Source organism: Anopheles moucheti, chromosome 3 (assembly GCF_943734755.1).
Source record: "Anopheles moucheti chromosome 3, idAnoMoucSN_F20_07, whole genome shotgun sequence".
Lineage (NCBI taxonomy): Eukaryota > Metazoa > Arthropoda > Insecta > Diptera > Culicidae > Anopheles > Anopheles moucheti.
In genome coordinates, this window is record NC_069141.1 from 48,496,376 (window position 1) to 48,521,834 (window position 25,459).

General features: G+C 41.0%; 3 protein-coding genes across 5 annotated transcripts; all 3 read right to left on the bottom strand.

The window, feature by feature from the left end:
* Nucleotides 1-3,056: 3,056 nt before the first annotated feature.
* On the bottom strand, nucleotides 3,057-4,179 carry LOC128301999 (rutC family protein UK114). The gene is made up of 3 exons (XM_053038697.1): nucleotides 3,978-4,179; nucleotides 3,604-3,833; nucleotides 3,057-3,358 (listed from the first exon to the last, which is right to left on the bottom strand). Exons 1-3 carry the CDS (start codon nucleotides 4,040-4,042, stop codon nucleotides 3,240-3,242), a joined length of 414 nt encoding a protein of 137 aa, XP_052894657.1. The 5' UTR covers nucleotides 4,043-4,179; the 3' UTR covers nucleotides 3,057-3,239.
* Nucleotides 4,180-4,247: 68 nt separating this feature from the next.
* LOC128301998 (uncharacterized) lies at nucleotides 4,248-7,912 on the bottom strand. Of its 2 annotated transcripts, XM_053038696.1 has the most exons (3): nucleotides 6,445-6,593; nucleotides 5,285-6,382; nucleotides 4,248-4,339 (listed from the first exon to the last, which is right to left on the bottom strand). In XM_053038696.1, exons 1-3 carry the CDS (start codon nucleotides 6,590-6,592, stop codon nucleotides 4,293-4,295), a joined length of 1,293 nt encoding a protein of 430 aa, XP_052894656.1. In that variant the 5' UTR covers nucleotide 6,593; the 3' UTR covers nucleotides 4,248-4,292. The 2 variants fall into 2 exon arrangements, with proteins under 2 accessions (XP_052894656.1, XP_052894655.1); XM_053038695.1 differs by lacking the exon at nucleotides 4,248-4,339 and having other exon boundaries at nucleotides 5,090-6,382; nucleotides 6,445-7,912.
* Nucleotides 7,913-8,686: 774 nt separating this feature from the next.
* Nucleotides 8,687-14,686, bottom strand: LOC128301867 (spermine synthase). 2 transcript variants are annotated; one of them, XM_053038520.1, is made up of 5 exons: nucleotides 14,194-14,686; nucleotides 11,321-11,429; nucleotides 10,334-10,456; nucleotides 9,782-10,218; nucleotides 8,687-9,714 (listed from the first exon to the last, which is right to left on the bottom strand). In XM_053038520.1, the coding sequence occupies exons 1-5, from the start codon at nucleotides 14,476-14,478 to the stop codon at nucleotides 9,544-9,546; spliced, it is 1,125 nt and encodes a 374-aa protein (XP_052894480.1). In that variant the 5' UTR covers nucleotides 14,479-14,686; the 3' UTR covers nucleotides 8,687-9,543. The 2 variants fall into 2 exon arrangements, with proteins under 2 accessions (XP_052894480.1, XP_052894481.1); XM_053038521.1 differs by lacking the exon at nucleotides 11,321-11,429 and adding an exon at nucleotides 12,829-12,940.
* Between the last annotated feature and the right edge of the window lie 10,773 nt (nucleotides 14,687-25,459).

Consider the following 25,459-nt stretch of genomic DNA (forward strand, 5'->3'; position numbering starts at 1 on the left):
CCCCGTATCATGGAAATCGCAATTGAAAATTGAAATTCAGTAAGTTTGAATGACATAATTACACGTAATAAAATACTCAAAACAGTATTTTATTGTTATGGTTACTCCTTTTACCATAATAAGTTTTTCAAAGGAAATAAAAATTTTTGTGAATGTATAAATGATTTGAGAGAATAACCCAATATTTTTTTACATATGCTAACATATAAAAGACCTTAAAAGCTAGGTAAAAAAAATTAAGGTTAAAAAGTAGTGCTTCAGCAATACAAAGCACAATTTCATCAATCCTGATACCATTTAATACAAGATTTAAATAATTATTAAGGTATTGTTTGATATTTAAAAAACACATATTAAATACTAAAACATATATATTATATAAATATACTCATATTAGTGCGTTAATACTCGTTCGAAAATTTAGAAAGCACTGTGTCTGAAGCTTTTGAGATTTGTCTAGAAAGTGGATTGGACCAATCGATAATGAGTTGTAAGTATATAGTAAGTAAGAATGTACAAAACATAGCCTTATGGCTTACATAACTGTACAAAATGAAAATATTTTTATATGTCGATGTAACGCGACTAAAAGTAACACGGTCTACGCGTTTATATATTATAAATTAGAAAAAAAAACCTGATATCCCATGCGATCTGTGGAAGAGCATGTAAAATTACCTGTAATTATCTAAATTGTTAATTAAAACACACACAAAACTTTCTTCTCTACCACACCGAAAAATTATCTCATAAAGGTGACCTCATTCAATACTCCATGGACTAGTTCGGTTAACCAAACCACAATACTTCCCTCCATGAATTCATTCAAATGCATGATTAATGTCCTTATCACATTTCTTTCCCCTTCGTTGCGGACTTGCGTCCGCGTCATTGGTTGCGTCACTTTCAACCTTAAAAAAACTCTCTGCATCACCGTTACTTACCTTCACGGTACAGACAGCAGAGCACAACATTCGTGCCCACTTCACAGACATCGATCGATGGTGAATCGGTGACCAGCAGTGAAGAGTACTTCCGCATGGAGGTCCTTAAAGCAACATCCACGCATACACCAGGCCGATCGGTAGCACGCCGCTCAACCAACACAAACCGTCCTCCACCACCTTCCACTGCAACGGCCGACCGTGTACAACGTTTCATTTTCAAACTCAACTCCATCATCCTGAGCGACATCGAGGAGCGGGTGGACGAGGACGGTAGCATAGTGCGGCAGCTCGAACGAAACCCAGACCGGGTGGTTGAGCTACTCAGCAAGCCTTCCCTCGATGTGGACGACGATGATGACGGTGTCGTCAGAACGAACGAGACAAACGCCCGAAAGGAACGTCGAAAAATGCCCAACGGAATACGAAGACAGCAATCGATTTCGGTTGACGAGACCACCGATCTGGACCCTATCGAGCGCACAAAAACGCATCACAGCGACCCGAGCCAGGACGACTTGGACCAGGAGCAGATGGTGCTACTTCGAGACATCCCACCCGCAGTGAGACTGAGAGCATTGATGCGATTTAAATCGCTCGATGCTTCCGACCGAAACATGTCACTGGAACGGCCGGGTCGCCGTCGAATGAAATCCCTCGAAACGATTGATGCCAACGATGAGCAGGATGAGGAGGAGAAGGAAGTGGATGACAATGCCTTCACCGATGCGCCGTACGATGCAGAAGAGGAAGAACGCATCTGCGAGGAGCTTCTGGAGGAACTCCGGTTACTGGAACAGGCGGATCGAAACGAAGTTCTACCCGATAAGCAACCTATGAACGACGATGAGCTTGAGCCGAACGTCGGTACGTCCGGGACGGACCAATCGATTACCCAAACCGATGATGACCACAAAACTGCTTGGGAGAAGCTACAGGACTATCTACAACGGGTACCGAAGCGACGGAATAGTAATTACGATCTCTTTTACGACAGTGATGAGGACACGCTCAAGACACTGTTCAAGCGCCACAAGTTGAAACTGATGTTTCACTATAGCGACAGTTCGAGCGAACCCTCCGACGACACGCTGTGATGCAGTCTAGATTCGATTTTTAGTTGTGGGTGCATCGTGTCGCAAAGTTTTATGAAGTATTCTCCAGCGGTGACGCAGTTTTACAGTAGCCAAAGTTTTACGCACGCCCTAGCCCAGTTTCCCTGCCGCTCCGGGGAAGTACTCGTGTCAAAGAACATGCAAAGGAATCATTATTGCATTGTAAATTAGCGCTACGTGCTGTCAATTACAAAGGGAACGTAACACCGGGTTCGAAAGTACAGAAACAATAAATTGACCATGCATCGTTTGGCTGCAAAATTCCAACAGTATCAAAAGTTTTTTTTCTATTAGTTCCGCAACGTCGCACATTCCGTTGAGCGATTATTTGGTAAGTACCTAAAATAGTTAACCATAACATAACGAGTTGCTAAGTCATGCCTGCCATAACTGGTTGAATTTTACTACGTAGCTGATGCTTGCGAATTGATACCAGGTGAGAGACACCTGAGACAGGTTTAAGAGGTCCTCGCACGCAGATCTGAATGTCCCACTACGGATGAATAAAAGTCAAGAATAACTAGACCAAGAAGACCTAATCCAAGATCTCAGAAGACCCTGTAGTGCCACAGCGAGAGAGACTTCACGAATTATGTGCAACATCGGCATGTCAATCCTCATTATCTGTAGCTTAAATTGTATTTAGTTCAACACCAATTCCGATGTATCAAAGGATTCGCCATGGACCCAAACATTCTCGCAGACATAGAATGTGCTATCGTCGATGACGTTTTCTAGACTTTTAATTGCTCATATGCTTTGCCCCATGTTTGGCCGGGCTAATATGGAAAAGCTTTCTGTTGTACTATTTTCTGATATTTACGGGAAACAATAAGGAGTTTCCCAGGTATGTTATGACGCACGTACATGAGGCTCTTGTTGAAATTCAATTTGTTCAGAAAGTTACATTTTTTACGAGTGTGTGATCAAGGTTAACTTTAAATTCAATTCGATTCCTCGCTTCTCATACAGAAATACAAAATTTCGTTAACGATTTGTTCACCATTTATTACGGGTATGCTAAATCAACATGAGGTAAGTTTCACTGTTGCCAATAGACAAATTTATGTTTCACAGTGCTGCACGGGGAAAGATGTAGCAACGATGTTAACCGTAACCGCAAGCCATTAGTACACCGGATCTCGGTTCAACTATCGCTACGTTACATTTTCGAGTCTAGTCATTCGGAAATGTTTACCACAGCGCCGGTCAGCGCGATGGCCTCTATCTCGACGGCAGCGCCGAGGGGCAACTTGACGCCTCCGAAACATGTTCGGGCTGGGAAGCTGCCGCTGAACACTGGAAAAAAAAGAAAAACACCCACCCAGTTGTGGTGAAACATTTATGATTTGGCTTTTCGATTAGCATCGAAATCATTATTATCATAGCTTTGGTGCGCAGTGTGCGAACTGTGCACCGTGCTAAAAGGTTCCACACAACAACAGCCTCGAAGGAAGTTTAAAGGCAGAGGAAAGAGGAACATTACACAAACCACGGCTGCAGTGCTTATCATCATCGGAACCCCCTTGCATGTACGCCCCTACCTTTCCTGTACTCCTCGTTTACGATGGCGTAATCGTTCATATCGCCCAGCAGAACGGTCGTTTTGACAACCTTATCAATTCCGGATCCCGCCTCGGCCAGCAGGTTGGTCAAATGTTCTAGTGCTTTCGCCGCTTGTGCTCCAGCACCGCCCGGTACCAATTTCAGCGTATCCAGCTCCATACCGAGAAGACCGGAACAGTACACCGTGCGGTCTGCCACGATGGCTTGGCTGTAATGTGCAAAAACAAAAGACCAAACGTTACACCGACACATTCCACTGTTGCTAACATCGATAGCGTTTCGCGTCCACTCGTTATGGGGAACGATAGGGCACATCAGCAAACCACTCGAACGTTCCACATCGCATACGTACTTGTACGCTGCCACTGCTTTCGGGACCTTCTTGGTGGAGATCACTTTACGCACGATCGAGGACATTTTGAGATGAGCTGCACGGTGCTGGTTTTACTGCAGTTTCCGGAGACTGGTTGCGGCTGCTGCACTAGCACGAATGATGGACACGGCTATCAAAGCTCGAAATACGGACCACCGGTACCAAAATCTCGTTTGTTAATCAGTTGTTGATGTTGTCATGTGCGCACTGCTGAAGAGCAGGTTTGTTGGTACAGGGGTTTTACCACTCGGTGTTTTTAACGATCTCAACTCCAATTGTTAATTTTCATAACACTCACATGACGAAAACTATGGAATGGAATGTTATCCAGGAGAATGATTCTGAAACATTTTAATTGTGGGTTATAATAAAATACAATTAAAATTGGCATATTAAATGCATTAAGCTCCACTGAAAACCCCTGCCGATTTGGAATTGTTTGAATCTTCTTTTGCCAACCACTTGCTTTACCGGTTCAACTCATTTGTGGATCAGTTGAGCCAAGGGAAGGGAGCAGCTCAAATTCCTATGCAAGTGTTGGTGAGTTCGTGAAACATGTCTAGCTAATTGCATAACTTAAGGGGGTCAAAAGATCAAACCGATCAGACGAACTTCAAAGCCAACACAGGAATGGTATTTGCTCATAACGTTATTTTTTCACCTGTCCGCTCCAAGTCGCAGCGCCTGTTTACTGGAAGCTCTGATCGTGAAGTATACGACAGTTAGGGCATATGAGGATGCCGAACTGTTTCCCTACCCTGAGAGAAGTTATGAATCGAATTTCCAGCATTAATGTATCTGACCATGTCAGCCAGACGTGTTTAACCGGGAATGGGCCAAGCAGTAGTTATTGCTTAAATAAATATTTTCATCATGAAACAAAATTGTAATCACACTTTTTACATGCGGATGAATGGATATTCTCCGACCTTTTATTCTGTAGAAGATAAAAATCAATTTATTTTAACCCAACAACAAGAGGAAGTACTGACAATGATCAAAACTATGCATAACGCAAATTTAATATAAATCGCAATTGTAATAAAATAATACAAATAACCGGAAAAAAAATTCATTCTCTTCTTTGTGCATGTGTTCCCTTAATGATTCTTAGTAATACTGACAAAAAATAATGCTCTAAATAATTAATCCCGATTACTTTATGAACCCAAACAAATTTTCATGCGTAGCTAACCCCATTTGACATGCCAGCATGTTGGAGTTGTTTCTAATGGATGCATTCGCTCCATTTTCAATTAAAAATTCTACCATCTCCCACTGCTTACGTTCAAACGCGTTGTGTAACGCTGTATTACCCTGGTCATCCTGTTGATCCATCCCAATTCCACGCTTCAGCAACAACGAGGCCAGTTCGAGAGGCAAGTGGCCACAATTTTTCATCCATCCAATTCCATTCGCTAGAATCATGAGAGCATTTCGACCGAAATTGTTTGTCGCGTTGACATCGATCGGTTTTTGTAGTAACTTTTGTACCATACGTAAATGTTCCTCTATGCCACACTTTACATAGCCAAGCAATCCCAACAGTGGTGTTGAATCACCCCACATAGGATAATTGTAATTAATATCATAGTCATACTCCAAAAACCACTGTACGCAGCAGGGGATTGCGTTGTGGCACACTCGCGCAAATAGTTCAGCCATTTCGCTCTTAGAATGTTCGTACAAACTGTCGAACAATATTCGACGAATATCGGGATACGTCTCCAGAAACTTTCCAGCAGTAGAGGAAAAGCAATACCGACTCTGTTCTCCTACCATCCACGGTAGGTACATGTGAGCACATTGGCGAAACCAAGGCAGATCAATCAAGCGTGGTATTAGTACTGTCGCTGCACAGTAATGCATATGGTTCAGATTGCTACTCAGAAGATCACCATTTAATAAATCAACACGTGCTCCACGATCAAGTAAGAACGTGACCGTCGCACAGCATGATGCCAACGATAGTGGTAACTGTCCATCGGGTGTCGGACCGTTAACGTCCATACCGTGCTCCACTAGCTGCCCTAAGACCGTACCATGAAGCCCATTTCTGCAGCTTATGTGCAGCAAGTTATGTCCTGCTCCATTTATGTACGATAGCTGTGCCGTTTCGTTTCTGCGTAATAGCATCTCGAATATGCTTTCGCTCCTGTACACCAAATGTATCGGTAGGCACCCATTGTCGTCCAACTTCATAACGTCCATATTGCGGGAAATGAGCTTTTCTACCAATGACTTATTGCTCCACAAGACTGCTGCGTGCAGAAATGTCCTCCGATTGCTATCCAAATAATCATCCAACCGTTTTCCATTTGCCTCGAGTTTGGTGACTGTTTTCGCAAAATGGTCACAAAGATTACGTAGATCCTCATAAAAATCTGTAAAATAATAGTAACAATTATTTCAATAACTTGTCGCAACATGCCACATAGTACCATACCTCCTTGTGGAGAACCATTTTCCAGTTTGATTGATTCGATATCTTCTCGTAGCTCTGGTACTGCTTCCGCAATCACCTCCAAAAGCTTGCTGTGCGATGGTTCAGAACAATTCTGTTGTTGAACAGTAACTTCCCGAAGTTTTGTCATATCTTTTGTGTAAAAATCACAGTGATATTTCAAGACGAACTTTACACCTTGTTCGTCCGCATTGTACATCAACAAGCGAAGCAGTTTGAAAGGGGCATCGTTTTCCGGTTCCTGTACTTCAAACATTTCTTTAACAAACGTACTGTGTTTTCGGTAGAGAGCTTCAACAAATGCCAAATGTTTGCATCTTATCAAGTTGTGCAAGATGTTGAACTTTTCAAAGTTTCCTTGTAACTGAAGAAGCGTCAAATCTTGTTCAATTTGTTCAAAACAGTATTGTAATGCTATATCACGGCTAATCAAAGCACTAAGTGTTGTTGTATCACGCAGTCGTATTCGTACATCCAATTGGCATTCTCTTATATATTTTTCGCACAGTTTTTTCATCGGCACTGACCGTACAAAGTTCCAGACGTTCACCGTTGTGTCCTCTGCCGACTCGTACAAAAATATTCTACTCAAAGCTACCGATTTTGACTCATTCAGCTTTTTGGTGCGATACTTCAGTAAAAAGTTTACCAAATAGTCCACCATTTCTGTATGTTGCCGGTGCATCATGCGGTGCAACACTGTGTACTGGTTTCCATCACAGGCAAACGGGTCAAACCGATCGTCGTACTTGGTAGTTAGCAGAACGATAACGTCCTTGCGCATCTTTTCGCCAGCTGCCATTAATGGTGTTCGGTGTTGCAAACCAGAAGCCACGGTCAGTGAGGCTCCTCGGTTAATAAGCTTCGCTATTATTTCCTTTGTCGATAAGATACAGGCAAGCTGCAGATAATTCTCCACATCCCGTCGCATATCGCACCGATCGATTGACAGCACACCGTTCGCTAACAATCGTCGTACAAGCCGCATGATGCCGCACCATTTCGTTCGGTTACAAACGTCCAACGCAACGAAACGATGTCCATTAGTTGGGTTTCGTAAAAGTACAAAAATTTGCAAATTAAGTGGAATTCCTGCAGGACAATTGGAAACGACGTTCAGTGCAGCTTCACATTCCTCTTCTGTCCAGGCAATCAATATCGGTCTGCTTTTCCAGCCAGTTTGTTCCACTTTCCACAGAAACTGATGTTTGATCGTTTGCCGCACGATCGCCCAATCTTGCTCGTAGCGATCAAGCAGTAGATCAACCACACGTTCTGTCTTGTTTGCAATCGCCACATGTAGCGCAGTCCAACCGTCCTCTGTCGGTTGGTAAGGATTAATTTCACCGCTTCGGAGTACTTGTGCACACTCGGACAACGATCCTTTTGCTACTGCAAGGTGCAATGGAAAGCATTTGAAGCGATTCGGCGTAAAATTTGTTGGATGCATTTTTTACGATTTTTCAATCACATGTTCACTGGCACGGTAACTGTTAACTGTAGGAACACGTGTTTGCTTTAGTTGTATTTAAAGGGCTGTGCAATTGCATAAACGGATGAAATCCTATGCTTTGAGTACGAAACATTGCGACAAGTGGCGTACAAAAATGATTCATGCCAGCCGTGTACTATTGTTGTTGTTTTACATTTCAAAACAAACCCCATATTGGGTGCGTACACACTCCAATAGAACTTGGTGAAAATTTGAACACATGAACGAAGTTGAAAATTCCGGTACACCGATAAATGCAGGAAGGAATGCTAATATTTTTTTAGGCCAAATTAATTGAAATGCAGTAAAGAAAAGTAAATACAATTTCCATTTACGGTATCATCGGCCTGCACAATACATACGAGTGTATATGCAACTATCTGTCAAATATATTCGAAGTTGATTTGGACAGCTACCAGGTTTTCGAACTAGTTCAAAATGGCAGTTGTCAAGCATTTCCCAATAAGAATATCAATTCCATCCGTTCAAAACAACAAAAATGTTGTAGCAAAGTATACAATGTTATCCACGTAAACCATATCTTATGGTGAACGGTGAACAAACCATATCTTATAGACGTGACGAGCATATCTAATATAGAAGCTTTCGACATTCTAGCGATCTGTACAACCAGAAGCGTTAGTGTGTATTCTTTCGCACTGTGTATTACGTGTGTATTTCTTTGCCAGTAAAGGAACATTTTGCTAACAATAATTCATATATTCACCAGCCACTCACCGAATTTTATTTTGACTTAGAAGGAACACACTCGTTTGCTTTCTAATCAATTATATTTCATAAATGGCAATTTGTTTGGACAACCTACATGTAACCAACAACTTCACTTTCGTAAGTACACTCTGTAGAGTCAACATTAAAATTAAATAAGAAACTCATGTCTAACTAAAACTATCTCTTACTCAGCATGATTTCTTGCCTCTATGCTTTCGCTTCGCAAAGTACTTTAATACGTTTAATTGATGCATACTATAAAATACACACGCTTGTGTATTTGTATGAGAAAACAAACGTAAGTAGCATTTCGTACCGTGTTGAGTTACATATAAATTAATATGAGCAAACAGGTTAAACTATGTTTATCGGTGTCACTTACTCGAAACAGTAGTTGAGATTAATGCTTTCGTTCCTATCGCTCCTATTCGCTGCAACAGCACTGTACCTATACGTGATTCCATCCATCGTTCTCTGCTATCATTGTCCAAGCAGGAAGAAAATAGGAAGATCAAGTAACTTTGCTGAACCTACAGTTTTTGCGCTTCTCAATCTCCTATTTCGTTTTATCTCTGAACAAACTTTGGTAAAGCTCTGCCATACACGCGTTTCATTGTTCAATGTCTTGTTTTCCAACAAGTTGTTGCATTAAGTAGCTTAAATAAGAAGTATTAATTATTGCTACGATGTACTGCTTTTTAATTGTGCTGCTATCGTGATTCGATTCTACTGGTGCTACTCGCGATCGCGTGTGTCAAATGCATCGTTAGCGGAAGAAACATGTCTAGGGCTATAACTACCAATAACATTAGCGGCGTTAGATCAATTGTGGTGGCGGTGATTTTGATGAAACAAAGTCAAACGCTTTCGGTGGCACTAGCGACCTCACGTTGCACCTGGTAGAACACCCATTCCTCCATAAATGATGGTACGAATGCCGAACTCTTAGTGTACTTAACCTTTGGCGTTAGCTTTGCGAGCTGATCCTCGTACATTCGGAGCGATTCCGGGCAGCTGACACCGTTACCCTGTGAAGCATTAGGATACGCATTCGTATAGAGTACGACACAATGATACTCTCGCCATTCTACTTACGTGAGTCATAAACTTTCCGTCTGGCTTAAGCACCTGGAAAGACGATTCCAAGATCAAGCGTATAAAATCCCATATCTCTCCGGTCGGTGTGTCGGAGATCGGTATGTCAGTCAGATCGCCAAACACGTAATCAAACTTGCGTTCCTCCTTAATGTACTTCTTCAGGTACACCATACAATCTCCGACGATAATCTCGTAATTGTCGTCCATGCGCTTCTCCAGCACTTCGCCACAGATGGAGTTCATATATTTATTGCACGCCTGCATGACTATTTCGTCGATCTCGAGCATCACGACGAATTTGGGACCTTCCTTTAGCAGCTCATAAAGCAAAGCTCCATCACCACCGCCCAGAATGCATATCTCCTTTCCAGCATAATTTTCGGCACCTCGGCACATCAACGTTTCGGTATAGATAAGATCTGCTTCGGCAATGTCTATTAAAATAAAAAAAGTACACCAAATCAAAATTTCGTTTTCCAGATAGGGGTCCAATACAAGGAATGTCTTATTTTTATCAGCCATCAGTTACGGTACTAATTGTATACATACTTTGCAATTCATCCAACACCAACATGTTGCCGAGGCTTCGCGAGTGTACGATTTGAATCTTCTGGAATTCAGAACGCTTGTCGAACAACACCCGGTCGATGTCGTACTCGATGACACGTTCGTCTGTAAACGATAATCAATCCAGAAGGTTCAGTAAATTATGGGTAAAATATAGATATAGCAAGGTTCAAAGCATAGTCAAATTAATCATGCAATTTTTAACACTTAGAAGTTTTATTGCTTAGAAGCAAGCTATTTTATCTTTTTTTATAAGAAAAACAAAATAAAACTGCAAATTGTTTAGTTATTTTGTACGGTTGTTATTACAAACAGCTTAGAGGATAAAAACATATTTTTGTGGTCCGATTGATGGTAAACATTTATCATATTCAAGCAAATATTAGATTTAATATAAAAAAAAACATGCGATTCAAAAGCAATATCCTGATTGTAAATTGATTATCTTTAAAATAATTTTGATAAACTATAATATTTTGTACGACGGTACAAAAGATAAATGCTAACCAATTATCGATTTTTTAATCCTATTTAGTGTATAAAGTGGAGCATTTTATTTTAGGTTTACCATACTTATTTACTTTGTTTGTCTTAATCGTATGAAAGACTCGACAAAAGATTGGCTTAAATTTTAATCTTATTCTAATCAACTATTATACTTCCCAAAACCATAATTGATCGTTCATCGATGAACAAACAAACACACAAACAAATCGCGACATTTCATCATTTTAACGCAACAAAAATATTATTCACACAAAAACCAATGGAATGCTTTTACAAGACAACATTGTTAAATATTAAGCAATATAGCAATAACTACTAACAAAGTATATTTAACTTTAACACTATTCATAAACACATTTTGCATAGGGAAAGCTTAGTAAACAGCAGTTAAGCAGACAACGCGAAGTGGCGCTCTCTTATTACGTTAAGTTTTGCTAATACTTCGATGATCGCATGTCTTACCTGCGGTCGGAAAATAACGGGTTAAGGGACCCCGTTGGAGCGGTGGTAGCGATTGGCCATGGTTGAGTTTTAGTTTTTGCACCAAATTGTTCTCGAGCTCACGTATTTGCTTCAATGGAGAATTTTTGGTGTGGTAGGAGCATGGTAATGATGTGGCGTGGTGGTAATGCATGGTAATATATGATGGATGCATGTATGTATTCATTTCGTTCAATCAGTATCCGGTTAGAGTTGCAAAACCATAAAAAAGGAAAAAAGGAAAAAAAAACAAAAGATATTAAAATATGTTCGGTCAAATGTGAACAGATCGATTTTCCCAACATACTGTTTGAGCAGGTTACAAAAGGGTAAACAAGATCGAGCGATTATAACACGAGTAATAGAAAAAGAAAAAATGACACATTGGCAAGAAGCTGTTGGTCGAGAATTGTTGGTAGATTTATTGCCAAAGGTTAAATATATTGTCCTGGGGAAAACATAAACACTCTTTTAAACTAAATTAATTATACTTATTCTAAGGGTTTGGGACAGCCCGGTGGTGTATTGTTAGTGGCGCCGGTCTTCACACGACAAGACCGGTAGAAAATCTCATCCGGAACAATCCTCCGTACGCAGGACTAGCTATCCTACGTGTAAATAAAAACAAAGATAGCCAGAAATGGCAGGTCCAGACCTCTTGAGGTTGTTGCGCCGACAAAGAAAAATATTCTACGAGTTTTCCTCATTGTTTATACCAATGCAACAACACAATAATAATAATGCTATAAATTTTGATTTTTCTTTTCGATTAATATGTGCCGAAAGTAAATATGTTTGCAGTACATGAGAAATACCATTGACCCATAATCGGTAATCTTTACAATATTGAAACTTGCGTATTGAAACCACCAAACAAGAAATAAACGAAAAAACAGCATGTGTTCAAAACTAATTCGGGAATGACATATGTTACGCTAGACCGATCGTATCCTATAAAATTTCGAGTTTTAAAAACAAAAACATTAATGATGCTCCAAACGGGGTTCCCGAGGATGGTAAGAATGAATGTATTGTGAAATGTATAGCTTGCCTAATTCTAGCTAATATTCAATAGATCAATAGAAAGCATTCGATTGTGATAGGGAAAAAACGAACGCATAGCAAAACTCATCATGGTAAAAATAGAACAATATAAAAAACTATAATCAGTTAAAGGTACAATTGAAAAGGGGCGATTCATTTTTTTAAAGATTACAAATATATTAGAACAAACTGGGAAAAAATCGAAAAGTCTATAATAAAACCGATTCGAAACAATAACAATGAAAACAACATAAACGGGAAAGAAAACCATACACATGACAAACACAGTGGTGGTAGTAGGTATAGAAACATTGTTGCATTAGGCTAGTAGTAACGAGAAAGAAAGAAAAAAGTATTGGGGAGAAACCAAACAGGTTTGTGCCGTGTTCAGTGGTTCATAAAATTATTAAATGTGTAAAATCGAGTAAATGCAAGCTATGGCTAACCTGAGCTTGTTAGGTAAACGTCAACGCTACTGCCCCGTTTTATTGGTGGAAGGTGCTTGGAGCGAATTGCCTCTAGCCTGATGCGCAAACCGTTTTCTAGCGTTTTCATATTCTACGGAAAGACAAATCAACCGTTTACGAGCAAAACCGAGGCAAAAACCGTATGTGCAGTAAAATAGTGTGCATTGAGTATTAGAGAAAAATACAACAAAATATTGAATTAAAAAAACCCAACATAAACAGAAAAAGTTCTAAAAAAAAAATAATAATGTTAACAGAACGTACCACAACTAACTGATTAAATATACTAATTTAAGAGAGATAAATCAACAACAACCAGATAATGTGACCTTCGTTAGGTTTTAACAAAGAAGTTTCAGTTGAAACATTAAAGAATTTGTTATTACAGTGAAATTATTGCAACAAGATTAACTAAATTCGCACTCATATGTATGTTACCCTTGGACTGCGTAATCCGCATTCGCAACAGAGAGATGATCAAGTGCCAAGAAGATATGTAAATAACAGGTTGATATTTAGCATGGCAATAAACGAAAAAGTGCTAAGAAGGATTGAGTCCTTCAACAAGCCACTCGTCGTTCATGTGACGATTGAAATATCGTGCAAATATGAACATGAAATTGACCATAAAATACATTTTGGGAGGTATAAATAAACAAGTGGTGGTTTCAAAACAGTGTCTTAAGCACACAATTGTACATGTGATGTCAATTTGTAATGCTTATATTTAAAAACATGCCTATTCTTAATAAAGATCTTAGCACATAATTAAGTGTTCACCAATAATGATGAAGATAAAAAAAAACATACACCAAACATACTATGTACCGCCAGTGGAGCTATAAAATTATCCGCCACTGTTCAATCACCGCGAGCACATGTCAGAATGTATCTGTCAAAACAAACAGCGCGATTTTGCTTCCTTCACACACACACAAACAAAGCCGGCTTTTCATCGCTAGCCTTGTCTGTGTGCGTGCGTAAGTGTTTTGGCATGTGAGGCAGAGTGAGGCGTATCCTACATCCTTTGCTCGTATCGATTTTTCCCATATCGGGAAAAGCTTGCACTTTGGCAAAATATGCAAAATTGCAACAACAGTAAACGCATGAACCCCTCCTATACAGTTAAGCTTCGAATACACGCACACACACGCGAATACATTGGCATTCGAATCCGCAGTAATAAATAGAACAAGAAAAAAGACAAAACGCCCGGGCAAGAGCTGCATAACAGCGACCTAGTTTTTTCGCACGGACCAATACTTTAGGCAACCTATTCGCAATGTTACAGGGAGGAAGAAAGACAACGTGTTTGCACAATAAATTCACAAGCCCAACGCATACTTCAAAGGAGATCTTCGCCTCATCGCCATCCTTCCGGTAGTATTCGACGTTAATCGTTATCAGGCCTTGCTCGAAAATACGGATCGTCACAACGGTTCCAGTGCCGGCTTCAGTGAGGATGCACAGGTACCCATCGGCCGTCAGCATGTCGTAGGATATCTTCAGATCGGCCAAATACTTTTCAAGGCCTTCTTTGCACACTTGTACAATGTCCTTGCGTGACACCTCGTCAATGATACGGGCGGGGTCGAGCGAAAAATCCAGCAAAATCGAATTCACCGACATGGTGCAGCTGAATTCTTGTATCACTTCGTTTTTCCACTAAACCACAATTTGCACAGGTTTCGAAAGGCGTTCGGGGCGCTTAAAAGAATGATGTTTGTCGCTAGCTCAATTTGCACTGCAGATAATTCGCACACTGTACACGCCTTTACTGAAAAGACATTCGCGACCGAACTGAAAAACACGCGCTTAATACGACGATCCGCCTCTTCTTCTTTGTTATGCAAAACTGATTCCTGCTGTAAATCGAAGCAGACGATAAACAGAGAAGTGTGAGTAAAGCGTCGGCCTCTGTGGTAATGTTTGTGCAAGCTAATCCAAACACAAGACCCGAAACTTGCCGAAGATCTCCATTTTCGAAAATTCCGCAAATTGAAAATTCAACATAAAAAAATTGAATTTGTAGTGGATTTATAAAAGACAATATCCATGTATGAACCCGTTAGCAAAAGCAAAACAAAGAAAAGAAAAAGAATTGCATTGATGTGTTGATTTCAAAGATCATTGCTTAATTTTCCCGTCACCGTTCATGTTATATCTATATACCTTGGTAATGGGAAATGTTTTCGAAATGTCACACAACCGTCACGAACATTTCGCCATGGTGGTATTTCCGCCGGACATCTACCAATTATTCTTCCACGAAAAAATTGAAGCAGACCACGTGAATTTTCCTTTTTTGAAGCTTTTTTTTCTATCCTTATATGATCCGAACAGATGATCAGTCGGACAATGAGACGTAGAAGGATGAGCCAATACATTGAAAATAAGGTGTTTGACAAAGAATATTTTGTTTTCGCTTCTTCGAAAAGCGTTACGATTTAATATTAAAACCATTAGACCTCCTCTAATTTCATGTACCAGGTGGCGTTTGTATCGTGTCAACTCGATATGGTCTTTCAAGTCGAAACAATTTATACAGATTTCAAAACTACGTGTGACCGTATTTCTTTGTGTTTTCGTACTTTTTTTTGTAGTACCGTTAATATAAGCTAATTTGTTAAAACAAGTTATCAACTTCATAACTCAAGGAATAACAATTAGCTTCACATTAAGTTAACGCGTTTAACTGTTCCTTCCATGAGGCCGGTGTTTTTCTATGTACAGGCAGTCCCGGAGATACGCGGTTCCTCTTATACGAGTGTTCGGAGATACGCGGGTTTTTGAAAAACATTTCTTTCTAAATGTAATCCTTCTAAAAATCGCGTGATTCGCTGCACAAATTAAGTGCAGAGAAGGAAGTCGACTCTGTAACTTTGAAGTATAAACGAAATTGCCCCAGGATTCAACTTACGCGGAAATTCGAGTTACGCGGATTTTTCCCTGGTTATAGCGGTCCGCTATAATAGCGTATCTCGGGGGTTGCCTGTAGTGTCCTTAGACAGACTTCCCAAGCAACCTAAAGCAACATGCAGCGCTACTTAGCGATAAAAAGAGCGCTTCAATACGATGTACGAGAGCGAAGCGAAACAGTCGAAATGCAGCGCTGCCTCGTTGCCGAAATGTAGCGCTCATGCAGCCAATCCGTGAAACAGCTGCAGCTATCGTAAAGCTTTACAGATTAGCTGCATGAGCGCTACATTTCGGCAATATGCAGCGCATGTATTGAAGCGCTCTATTTATCGCTAAATAGCTAAACATGTTTGTATGTCCATGTCCTTAAAATTTGAATGTTTCGTTGACATGCTGCTTTCCTCCTCATCACTTCCTGATTCGTTTGCTGTTATTACATTAGGAACGTGACAATTTGCTTCACTATTTGGATATGGTTCTGTTTCTTCTATGGTTCTGTTTCCGGGCTCCTCGATGCTTCCAGTTGGAATTTGTGGTGCCTCTTCGTTTGAGGTCTTTTTTTTCATGTACATATCTCTTTTTCGGTATAACACACCAGACTTCCGCAACCTTTTTGCATTCATTTCACTATGTTTGCTTTATCACAACTAAATTCTCCAAGAACAAACCTCACGTACCAAAATGTAGATTGCAAATGACATACACACACCTATATTTGAACTTATACTGTGTGTATTAAGGCGATTTGCCGCAAAATCGCTGCAAAACCGCTGCAGGAGAGGTTGCTTGCAGCGAAACTTTTTCAGTCAACGTGAATCGCTGCAAAACCGCTGCAGGAGAGGTTGCTTGCAGCGAAATTTTTCCAGTCAACGTGAATCGCTGCAAAACCGCTGCAGGAGAGGTTGTTTGCAGCGAAACTGTTTGACTTCACGACATTGGCTTACAATTGGCTATAAGAGCGCTGCATGAGAGGTTTCTTGCAGCATAACTTTTACAGCAGCGAAAATCGCTACAATATCGCTAAAATAGCGCTCTGCGAAACTTTAGCGTTAAAAGTAGCATGTGAAGCAAATATAGCTATAATGCAGCGCCTCATGCTGCTTTAGGCTGCTTGGGTTCCGCCTGATTGGTTGCTGTCCTGTGTCTGCGATTTTTAACCTTGATTCAAATACTGTCTGTAGTTGACAGTGCTACGTTCAGACAAATTTTCCCTTTCGGAGTGTCAAAAATCTCCTCTTTCTAAGCCCCCCTAAGCGTTTCTACGTTTAGTGTACTCTTACGTCTTTGATCACGTACACATCGATCGAGTCTCAATTATCAAATTTCTAAGTGTCACGCTTGACGATGGCTTCGCCGTTCTTGGCGAGGATGTTTAGAGGGAATCCTCTAAACCGCTTACGGTCGAGCGCCATGGTCAGCCAATCCATTTCTGGCGAAGGCATCAACGCCATCACTCCATTACAATTTGGGTCTACCACGCCTCCTCTGTTCATGTGGACGATCTAAAAGGACTTTTCAGAATGGGTCTTCCGGTGTCATTCTCATGACGTGACCAGTGATAGTTCTTCCACACATGCGGGACCACATATCCTCCTGAGCATCTTTCCCTCTCTCGCATTATTTCGTTTCTCTTGTGCTTCTTTTCTCATTGTGCTTATTTTCGAGTCAAATTCAGTGGATTTAAAATTTAAAATGGATCGTTAGAGTTGGGAGCACCCTGTGCTGAGCTAATCCTGAGCTAGGCGCAGACGTCAAACACTCCCTTTTGACATTCGGCGTCAAAGGCAGAGTGGCTTATCTCGCTCTCTTTGCTCCCGACCGGCGTGAGGAACGGACGCGTTGAAGTCTTGTATTTTTATTGTTCAATTTTAATATGTAATTGTATTGTTAATTTTTAGCTAATAAACCACCTCAATGTTAACAATACAAAAGTTAGTTTTATCATAATCTAAAAAACATAATGAATGAATCAAATAGATTTTAGATATGCCAGATACAAACCAGCTGTTTTCAGATTTCCGATACCAGGAGAGCATGTTGTTCAAGAGGTGACATTTTCTTACCTCCTCTCACCCCTTCTCCCTTCATCGCTCACTTCCCGGCGTTTCCCGATAGTTGCAAATCCCAAGTGCCAGTGAGATGGATGAAATGGGAAGTATCCCTTATCTCTCTCGCTCAAACGTTCCATCGACTGGTACGAAATTCCATACAAACCAAGCGGTTTTCAGATTTCTGATACCAGTAGAGCATGTTTTTCAAGAGGTGACATCTTCTTTCCCCCTCGCACCTCTTCCCCCTTCGTTTCTCACTTCCCGGCGCCCATAACTATTGCTATTGCATACTATCAACACGTGAGAACGATCGCCAGTGCAAGTGAGATGGATGTAATGGGAAGTACCCCTCATTTCTCTCGCTCAAACTTTCCATCGACTGGTACAAAATTCCATACAAAACTAGCTGTTTTCAGATTTCCGATACCAGGAGAGCATGTTTTTCCACCACCTACCAAGGGTCACCATCCACCTCTCACGGGTCACTTCCCACCTCCGCCATCTTGTCCGCCATCTTGTCCGCCATCTTGGCCGCCATCTTGTCCGCCATCTTGGTCGCCACCTTGTCCGCCATCTTGGTCGCCATCTTGTCTACCATCTTGGCCGCCATCTTGTCCGCCATTTTGGTCATCATCTTGTCCGCCATCTTGGCCGCCATTTGGCCGTCATCTTGTCCGCCATCTTGTCCGCCATCTTGGCCGCCATCTTTTCCGCCATCTTGGCCGCCATCTTGGCCGCCATCTTGGCCGCCATTTTGGCCGTCATCTTGCCCGCCATCTTGTCCGCCATCTTGTCCGCCATGTCGGCCGCCATCTTGGCCGCCATCTTTTCCGCCATCTTGGCCGCCATCTTGGCCGCCATCTTGGTCGCCATCTTGTCCGCCATCTTGCCCGCCATCTTGGCCGCCATCTTGTCCACCATCTTGTCCGCCATCTTGTCCGCCTTCTTGTTCGCCATCTTGTCCGCCATCTTGTCCGCCATTTTGGCCGTCATCTTGTCCGTCATCTTGTCCGCCATCTTGGCCGCCATCTTTTCCGCCATCTTTGCTTTTATCTTGTCCACCATTTTTTTCGCCATCTTGTCCGCCATCTTGTCCGCCATCTTGTCCGCCATCTTGTCCGCCATCTTGGCCGCCATCTTGTCCGCCATCTTGTCCGCCATCTTTTCCGCCATCTTGATCGCCATCTTGGCCGCCATCTTTTCCGCCATCTTGTCCGCCATCTTGGCCGCCATCTTGATCGCCATCTTGATCGCCATCTTGGCCGCCATGTTTTCCGCCATGTTGGCCGCCATCTTGTCCGCCATCTTTTCCGCCATCTTGTCCACCATCTTGTCCACCATCTTGTCCGCCATCTTGTCCGCCATTTTGGTCGTCATCTTTTCCGTCATCTTGGCCGCCATCTTGGCCGCCATCTTGATCGCCATCTTGGCCGCCATGTTTTCCGCCATCTTGATCGCCATCTTGGCCGCCATCTTTTCCGCCATCTTGTCCGCCATCTTTGCCGCCATCTTGTCCGCCATCTTGGCCGCCATCTTGGCCGCCATCTTATTCGCCATCTTGGCCGCCATCTTGTCCGCCATCTTGGCCGCCATCTAGGCCGCCATCTTGTCCACCATCTTTCGCGCCATGGAGTGTTGGTGGGTGAAGGTGGGGGGAGGGGGAAGGAAGCTGTCACCTCTTGAAAAACATGCTCTCCTGGTATCGGAAATCTGAAAACAGCTGGTTTGTATGAAAAGTTAGTGTATTAACATTGCATACCTCACGGCGCATTGCATTGCAGGTTGATTGCATACCTTCCGGCGCAGTACCAGGAGCTACCTCTTCCGTGGATGCTCTCCTGGTACTATACATTCAAAAACTGGTAGTTTTCGAAAAAATTTTTCGCGACCAACGGGAAAGTTAGTGTTTAAACATTGCATAACTTTCGGCGTTTGTTGAGCAAAATTGCTGTACAAGGTGCTACCTCTTCCGTGGATGCTCTCCTGGTATCGGAAATCGGAAAACAGCTGGTTTTGTATGGAATTTCGTACCAGTCGATGGGAAGTTTGAGCGAGATGAAGGATGCTTTCCGTTTTATTGATCTTACTTATTAGCGATCGTTCTCACGTGTTTGAAATTATGCAATAGCAATTGTGATGGGCAAATTTGTCCCAAGCTGCAGATGTCACCACTTGAAAAACATGCTCTCCTGGTATCGGAAATCTGAAAACAATTGTGTGCGCGGCTATGGTATAGTGGTTTTCACAGTTGACCAGTTGATTTGGTCATTGGACAAATTTGTCAACTCTCGTGGTCCTGCACATATTAATGTGAATTTCGATCGTTCGATTAAATTTCGCGAATGAAGTTTGATGCTCCAATTTTAGGTCGGTTGTCCGTGCGTCAAGAAATCCAAGAATTTCTGGGCCGATCTCTTCGCTCATTGTGAAGACACTTGCGATCATTTCGTCACATTTACACTTGCACATTTACATCAGTATGAAACACACTACGTGCTCCTCCGGCACAATTTGATAGTCAGTAGCAAATTATAGAGATACAACACCACAAAGCACTCACTATTTTTCTCAAACAAACTGAGTTTTCAATGCAAAAAAACGAGACCGCTTTAAGCACGCACGACAATGTTTTAGCAAGACTTCTATGATAGGTTCTTCACTGAACACATCGTTTTTATATAAATGCATACTTCATTTCTTCAAGTAACTTTTTTCGTGTTCTTTTTTTAATTTAGATTAACGATTTCGCGGCGATGATCTAAAATCGTATGGATTTAGAATTGGAAATTTTAGAACAATTTCAGTCTAACAACGATGCGAATGTTACCGAGATTACAACAATATAGTTTGAACAGTATTCTACACGGGGATATGATGAAGTGTTTGGACAGTTTGGGATGGGTGGACATAAGCTGGACCTACAATCCAGCTTCGATTAAGTAATAATCAAGAAAGACAGAAATGGTATTCCAAGAACCATGAGGTTGTAATATCAAACGGAAAGTTCAAGAAATAGAATTCATGAATAGGTAGGTAGCGCAGCCGGTCTGCACAAGACAGGACCACGGAAAAATTTCATTTGGACCACCAAACCTCCGTACGTAGCACTGACTATCCTACGGGTCCTTAAGAAAAGCCAGAAATGGAAGGCTTAAACATCCTGAAGATGTCGTGCCGATAAAGAAGAAGGAGTTTGAGTACACTGCATACTTGCGTAGCCGTGTAACCGTGCCGATATAGCTAAACAAATAGAAACAAATGTTTTATATAACCAAGGATATATAAAATCCAAGGAAATTTTCGAACAAATTTTTACCTTTTTTATTAGATTTTGTGCTATAAATTAACTCTGCTGTTAAATTTCCAAAAATCGCACAATCGGTACAAAATGATTAGGGCCCCCAACACGGCGAGGCCCTAGGCGACCGCCTACTCCGCCTACCGTTTGATCCGCCGCTGACTATTGCATTGCATACTATCAAACCCGTCGCTATCAAACCCGCGATCGCTAGTGTAAGGAAGATAGATGAAACGGAATGCATCCTTCATTTCGCTCAAACTTTCCGTCGGCTGGTACGAAATGCCATACAAACCAGCTGTTTTCAGTTTTTTCATACCAGGAGAGCATGTTTTTCAAAAGGTAACACCTGGTACCAGCCGAGTACCAGGATGTTGCACAACACATGTTGCGCAACATATGTTGCACAACATCTGGCATGCAACATATGTCGCGCAACATATATCGCGCAACATATGTTGTGCAACATCTGGCATGCAACATCTTACATGCAACAACTTGGGACTGCAACTACCGGGAAGCGCGTGATTTGTGCTTGCTCGGCTGATACCAGGTGTTATCTTTTGAAAAACATGCTCTCCTGGTATCGAAAAACTGAAAACAGCTGGTTTGTATGGAATTTCGTACCAGTGGACGGAAAGTATGAGCGAAATGAAGGATGCTTTCCGTTTCATCCTTCTTCCTTACACTAGCGATCGCTCTCACGGGTTTGTTAGTATGCAATACAATTGTGATGGGCAAATTTATTCCACGCTGCAGGTGAAGCAACAAAAAGTCTAGAAAAATAAATAAGTTATAAATAAATATATTACATAAAATTAAAAGTATATTTGTACAAGAAAGTATTTTCACGTTGCAATTGTTTTTCTGAATTTTTCCATCTATGAGCAACATGCAGCAAAGTACCCTACAAGATAAGCTCCCTCCAACATTCCTCAAAACCTTGTGAAGAGTACATTAAATTCCATTTCCACTCTTCTAACTCCGAGCAAATCTTACGTCCATAATGGATATTTCTCCAAGCAATATGTTATTGCGAGTAAACTTGAATTCAATTTTTATATTTACATTTTATTTATTCATTAATTACGAATGATCTCCGAATGATTCATTACGAATATACGAATGATAACTTGTTTCGAATGTTATGACTTGTTTCTTTTTTATATTAGAATATGCACACTATAAAAAATATACAACTTTGCATTGTAGTTCTATATTCATAAAACACTCCGATTTACAAAGATTTGAAAGAAAATAAATAAATAGAAAGCATTGTTTAGCTACGAAAACGGTTAATTGTATACGTCAAAACGTATACAATACCCGGGTATACCGGTTGCCAACTTACGTGTGTAAATTTGGTTGACAACTCTATTGCTGGTGGTTCATAACATCATAATTGGATACAAAATTAACTTTTAGGTCGCATCTTGAAGAAATAATTTTTTGAGTCTTTTTGGGGGTAAAAACTTATTTATTAACACTTAACAAACTCCATACATAAAAACACTTATTAAACGAATACAACGATCAGCGATCGTGTTGCGCGCTAGATCCACGTCCTTGTAGCCTGTCGATCACGAGCCGAATCATCTCCCGCCACATCACAGGACGTAATTTTACCAGCAGGGAGAGAGCTAAACCACAGCTAGTGACAGAGACGACTATATCCGCTACGCATCGGATGCTGTCAGTTCCCAGACAACATCGAGCGTGCGGATAAGCTGTGTCTCGGCTGCAACGTCAGGCTGCAACATAATTGATCGCTGTTATCGAATACCAGGGTTTATATTTTAGATGACCAAAAGCTTCCACGATCCCGTTGGTGTAAAAACGCTATACTGTAGTCTAGTTAGACCCATCCTTGAGTATTGCTCGATCATTCGGTGCTCTGATACATCAATATGGGAGAATAGATTAGAATCTCTTCAACGAACATTATTCCTTTACGCCATTGCAAAATTAAACTGGAGAGATCGAACGAATTTGTCCCACTGCAACGAGCGCCTGTTACTCTTTGGCTTTCAATCACTAGAAAAAAGACGAATAATGGCTCATGCTATATTTATAGCAGGCTTAATACTAGAGACAATTGGCCGCCTAGGGCCTCGTTAAAATTGGGGGTAATAAGGGGCTCCTGGAAAAATTTGTCCGCGGCCAATTCCCCCCCTCCCTTTACCCTTTTTAAAATTAGAGGCCACGACTATCATTCCGCCAAGAGCCTCTAAGGGGATTTATTCGACACTGTGTGCACTTGACAAAATCAGTTTCTCAATCCCTCGCTTGACATCTCGACAAATCGGAATCCTACACAAGAGCAGGTTCACAATGACGCATAATGACGGATAATGTCGTGTCGATTCGACGAGTATTCAAGCCACTTTGATCTGAGTACCAGAACACATAGGAATAGGATTACTGATGTTCAAGTTTAAGAATTGGTCTGCTGTAATAACTCTAATTATAACTTGATACTTTCGTAGAGCCTGCGTGGCGGACGGGAAATATTTGTTAATAATTAATAAACAATAACAGATCAATCACAACATCTAAGCGTATATTTATTGTACCGATAATGCGTCATCCTGACGACAGAGTGTTTCAACGATTTTCTTTATGTATATTTTCGCTCTCGTTTGTTGTTTCAATCGAACGACAGAATAATTATTCATGTTTGTTGGCGAGTGATAATTGCCAATCAGTATGCATATATCTGCTTTCGTATTCGCAGCCATTTTTCTCTTACAAAGTTCAATTATTAAACAAAAAGAAGTTGGAAGAAAATAATTAAAACATATAATAGAAGGACTTATCTTTTAGAATCGAATATAATCTTTTGTCCTTATTGCAAGCAACTTACAATTTGACGCATAAACGTTCTTCCGAACAAGGATGCATAATAGCAAGGTTATGATTAATCGCGTAAATCAAGCGTGTTTACCTGCCCATTGAATCATATTGCCTTAATTTGCAAATGCTCGCTATGCTATGCCAAAGAACATAAACAGCGACTGCCTTTCGCTTCATCTAGATATGGACGACGGGAACAGCAGCGAATTGAACAAAGCGAAAGTTCGAGAAAGTGCTTTCGTTTCATGACAAATTCAAAATATTCCCCGATGTGCGCATTATTGCTCGTTTTATAATTGTTATTTTTCCGGATTGTCGTGTACAGGTGCAAAAACATAGAAATAATATCTTCCGAGCGGAGCGCGGTAGCAAAAACACAGAGACGGATCTGTTAGTTTCCAAGAGCATGGCTGGTCATCAGCGTTAGATTGTTATTATTCATGAAACGATGACGACTACGGGAACAACGATACGACAGCAGTAGCATAAGGACTTTGCAAATGAGCGGCAGCACCCAAGGTAAAGTGCGCAATGTTGTTGATGTATATTTAATTAGCCCGCTATTCTCCTATCCCGTTCATTAGAACGGAATGTGCAGCCTTGCAACGTGAATTGCAAATGCAACCGGGCCAACTTGGAGGAGATTTTGAAGCAAAAGACGGCACACCTTTGAATGTCAGCAGAGATTCCTACCAAGCTGTGTGTACTACATGGACCGGTACGCCAGGAGTATGGTAATTTCTGTGTAACTGACCAAATGGTATGTCAACAGATCCATTAGACCGACGCACCTTGATATTACAGCTATCGTTAAGCATGTGAGGAGTACAGAAAATGTTCCAAACAACAATTCAAAGTTGGAATTTTGTTCAAAATGGAAAATTGGATTTATTAGTTTTTTTTATTAGTTGTAACCAGATGCTTGCGATGCTCTTGAAATAAAAAAAAACACAAGTTTTGGCGAGGGATCAAAGAGATGGACAAGCGGTTGGTTTAGGTTGTAGTTTGTAGAGAAAATATATCTGAACCTGAAATAAACGTATGATTATATCTGTATTCTTTTTGCATTACTGTTTAGGTAGGTTATTTTGTTTAAAATGGAAATTTTGGTTTATTAGTTTTATTATTAGGTGCATGACCCAACGCTTAGCAAATTTTCAAAATATGATGTTTGTCGTTTCATGCCTGTTCTAATTTTACAATCGTTATATTGCTGTACGGTTAACCAAATTTGGTGTAAGCTTGACTTTATTGTTTATGGTTGTGCGTGTCACATTTAATGACGTTTAACTGCAAGGTTTTGTTTTATTGTGGGTGTTCCATGTAGTTACCTAAATTCAATTTGTTTTTTTTTTAAATTCATTGTTTTATTGTATAGTGAAACCATAAAACTTGATTTACTTATTAATTCAATATTTTATTTCGTTATAACGAGCAGGCTTTATTGACTTATTTTTACTACGTAGCCGGCTAGTCAGTCCTCGCTCTC

Coding starts and splice junctions, on each gene's coding strand:
- LOC128301999 (XM_053038697.1), bottom strand. CDS start 4,042: ATGTCCTCGATCGTGCGTAAAGTGATCTCCACCAAGAAGGTCCCGAAA. Junction 3,834..3,977: donor AAAGCAGTGGCAGCGTACAA/GTACGTATGCGA, acceptor TGCACATTACAG/CCAAGCCATCGTGGCAGACC. Junction 3,359..3,603: donor AAACGAGGAGTACAGGAAAG/GTAGGGGCGTAC, acceptor TTTTTTTTCCAG/TGTTCAGCGGCAGCTTCCCA.
- LOC128301998 (XM_053038695.1), bottom strand. CDS start 7,912: ATGCATCCAACAAATTTTACGCCGAATCGCTTCAAATGCTTTCCATTG. Junction 6,383..6,444: donor AAATGGTTCTCCACAAGGAG/GTATGGTACTAT, acceptor ATTATTTTACAG/ATTTTTATGAGGATCTACGT.
- LOC128301867 (XM_053038521.1), bottom strand. CDS start 14,478: ATGTCGGTGAATTCGATTTTGCTGGATTTTTCGCTCGACCCCGCCCGT. Junction 12,941..14,193: donor AGGCGAAGATCTCCTTTGAA/GTATGCGTTGGG, acceptor GTCTTTCCGTAG/AATATGAAAACGCTAGAAAA. Junction 10,219..10,333: donor GGTGTTGGATGAATTGCAAA/GTATGTATACAA, acceptor TTATTTTAATAG/ACATTGCCGAAGCAGATCTT.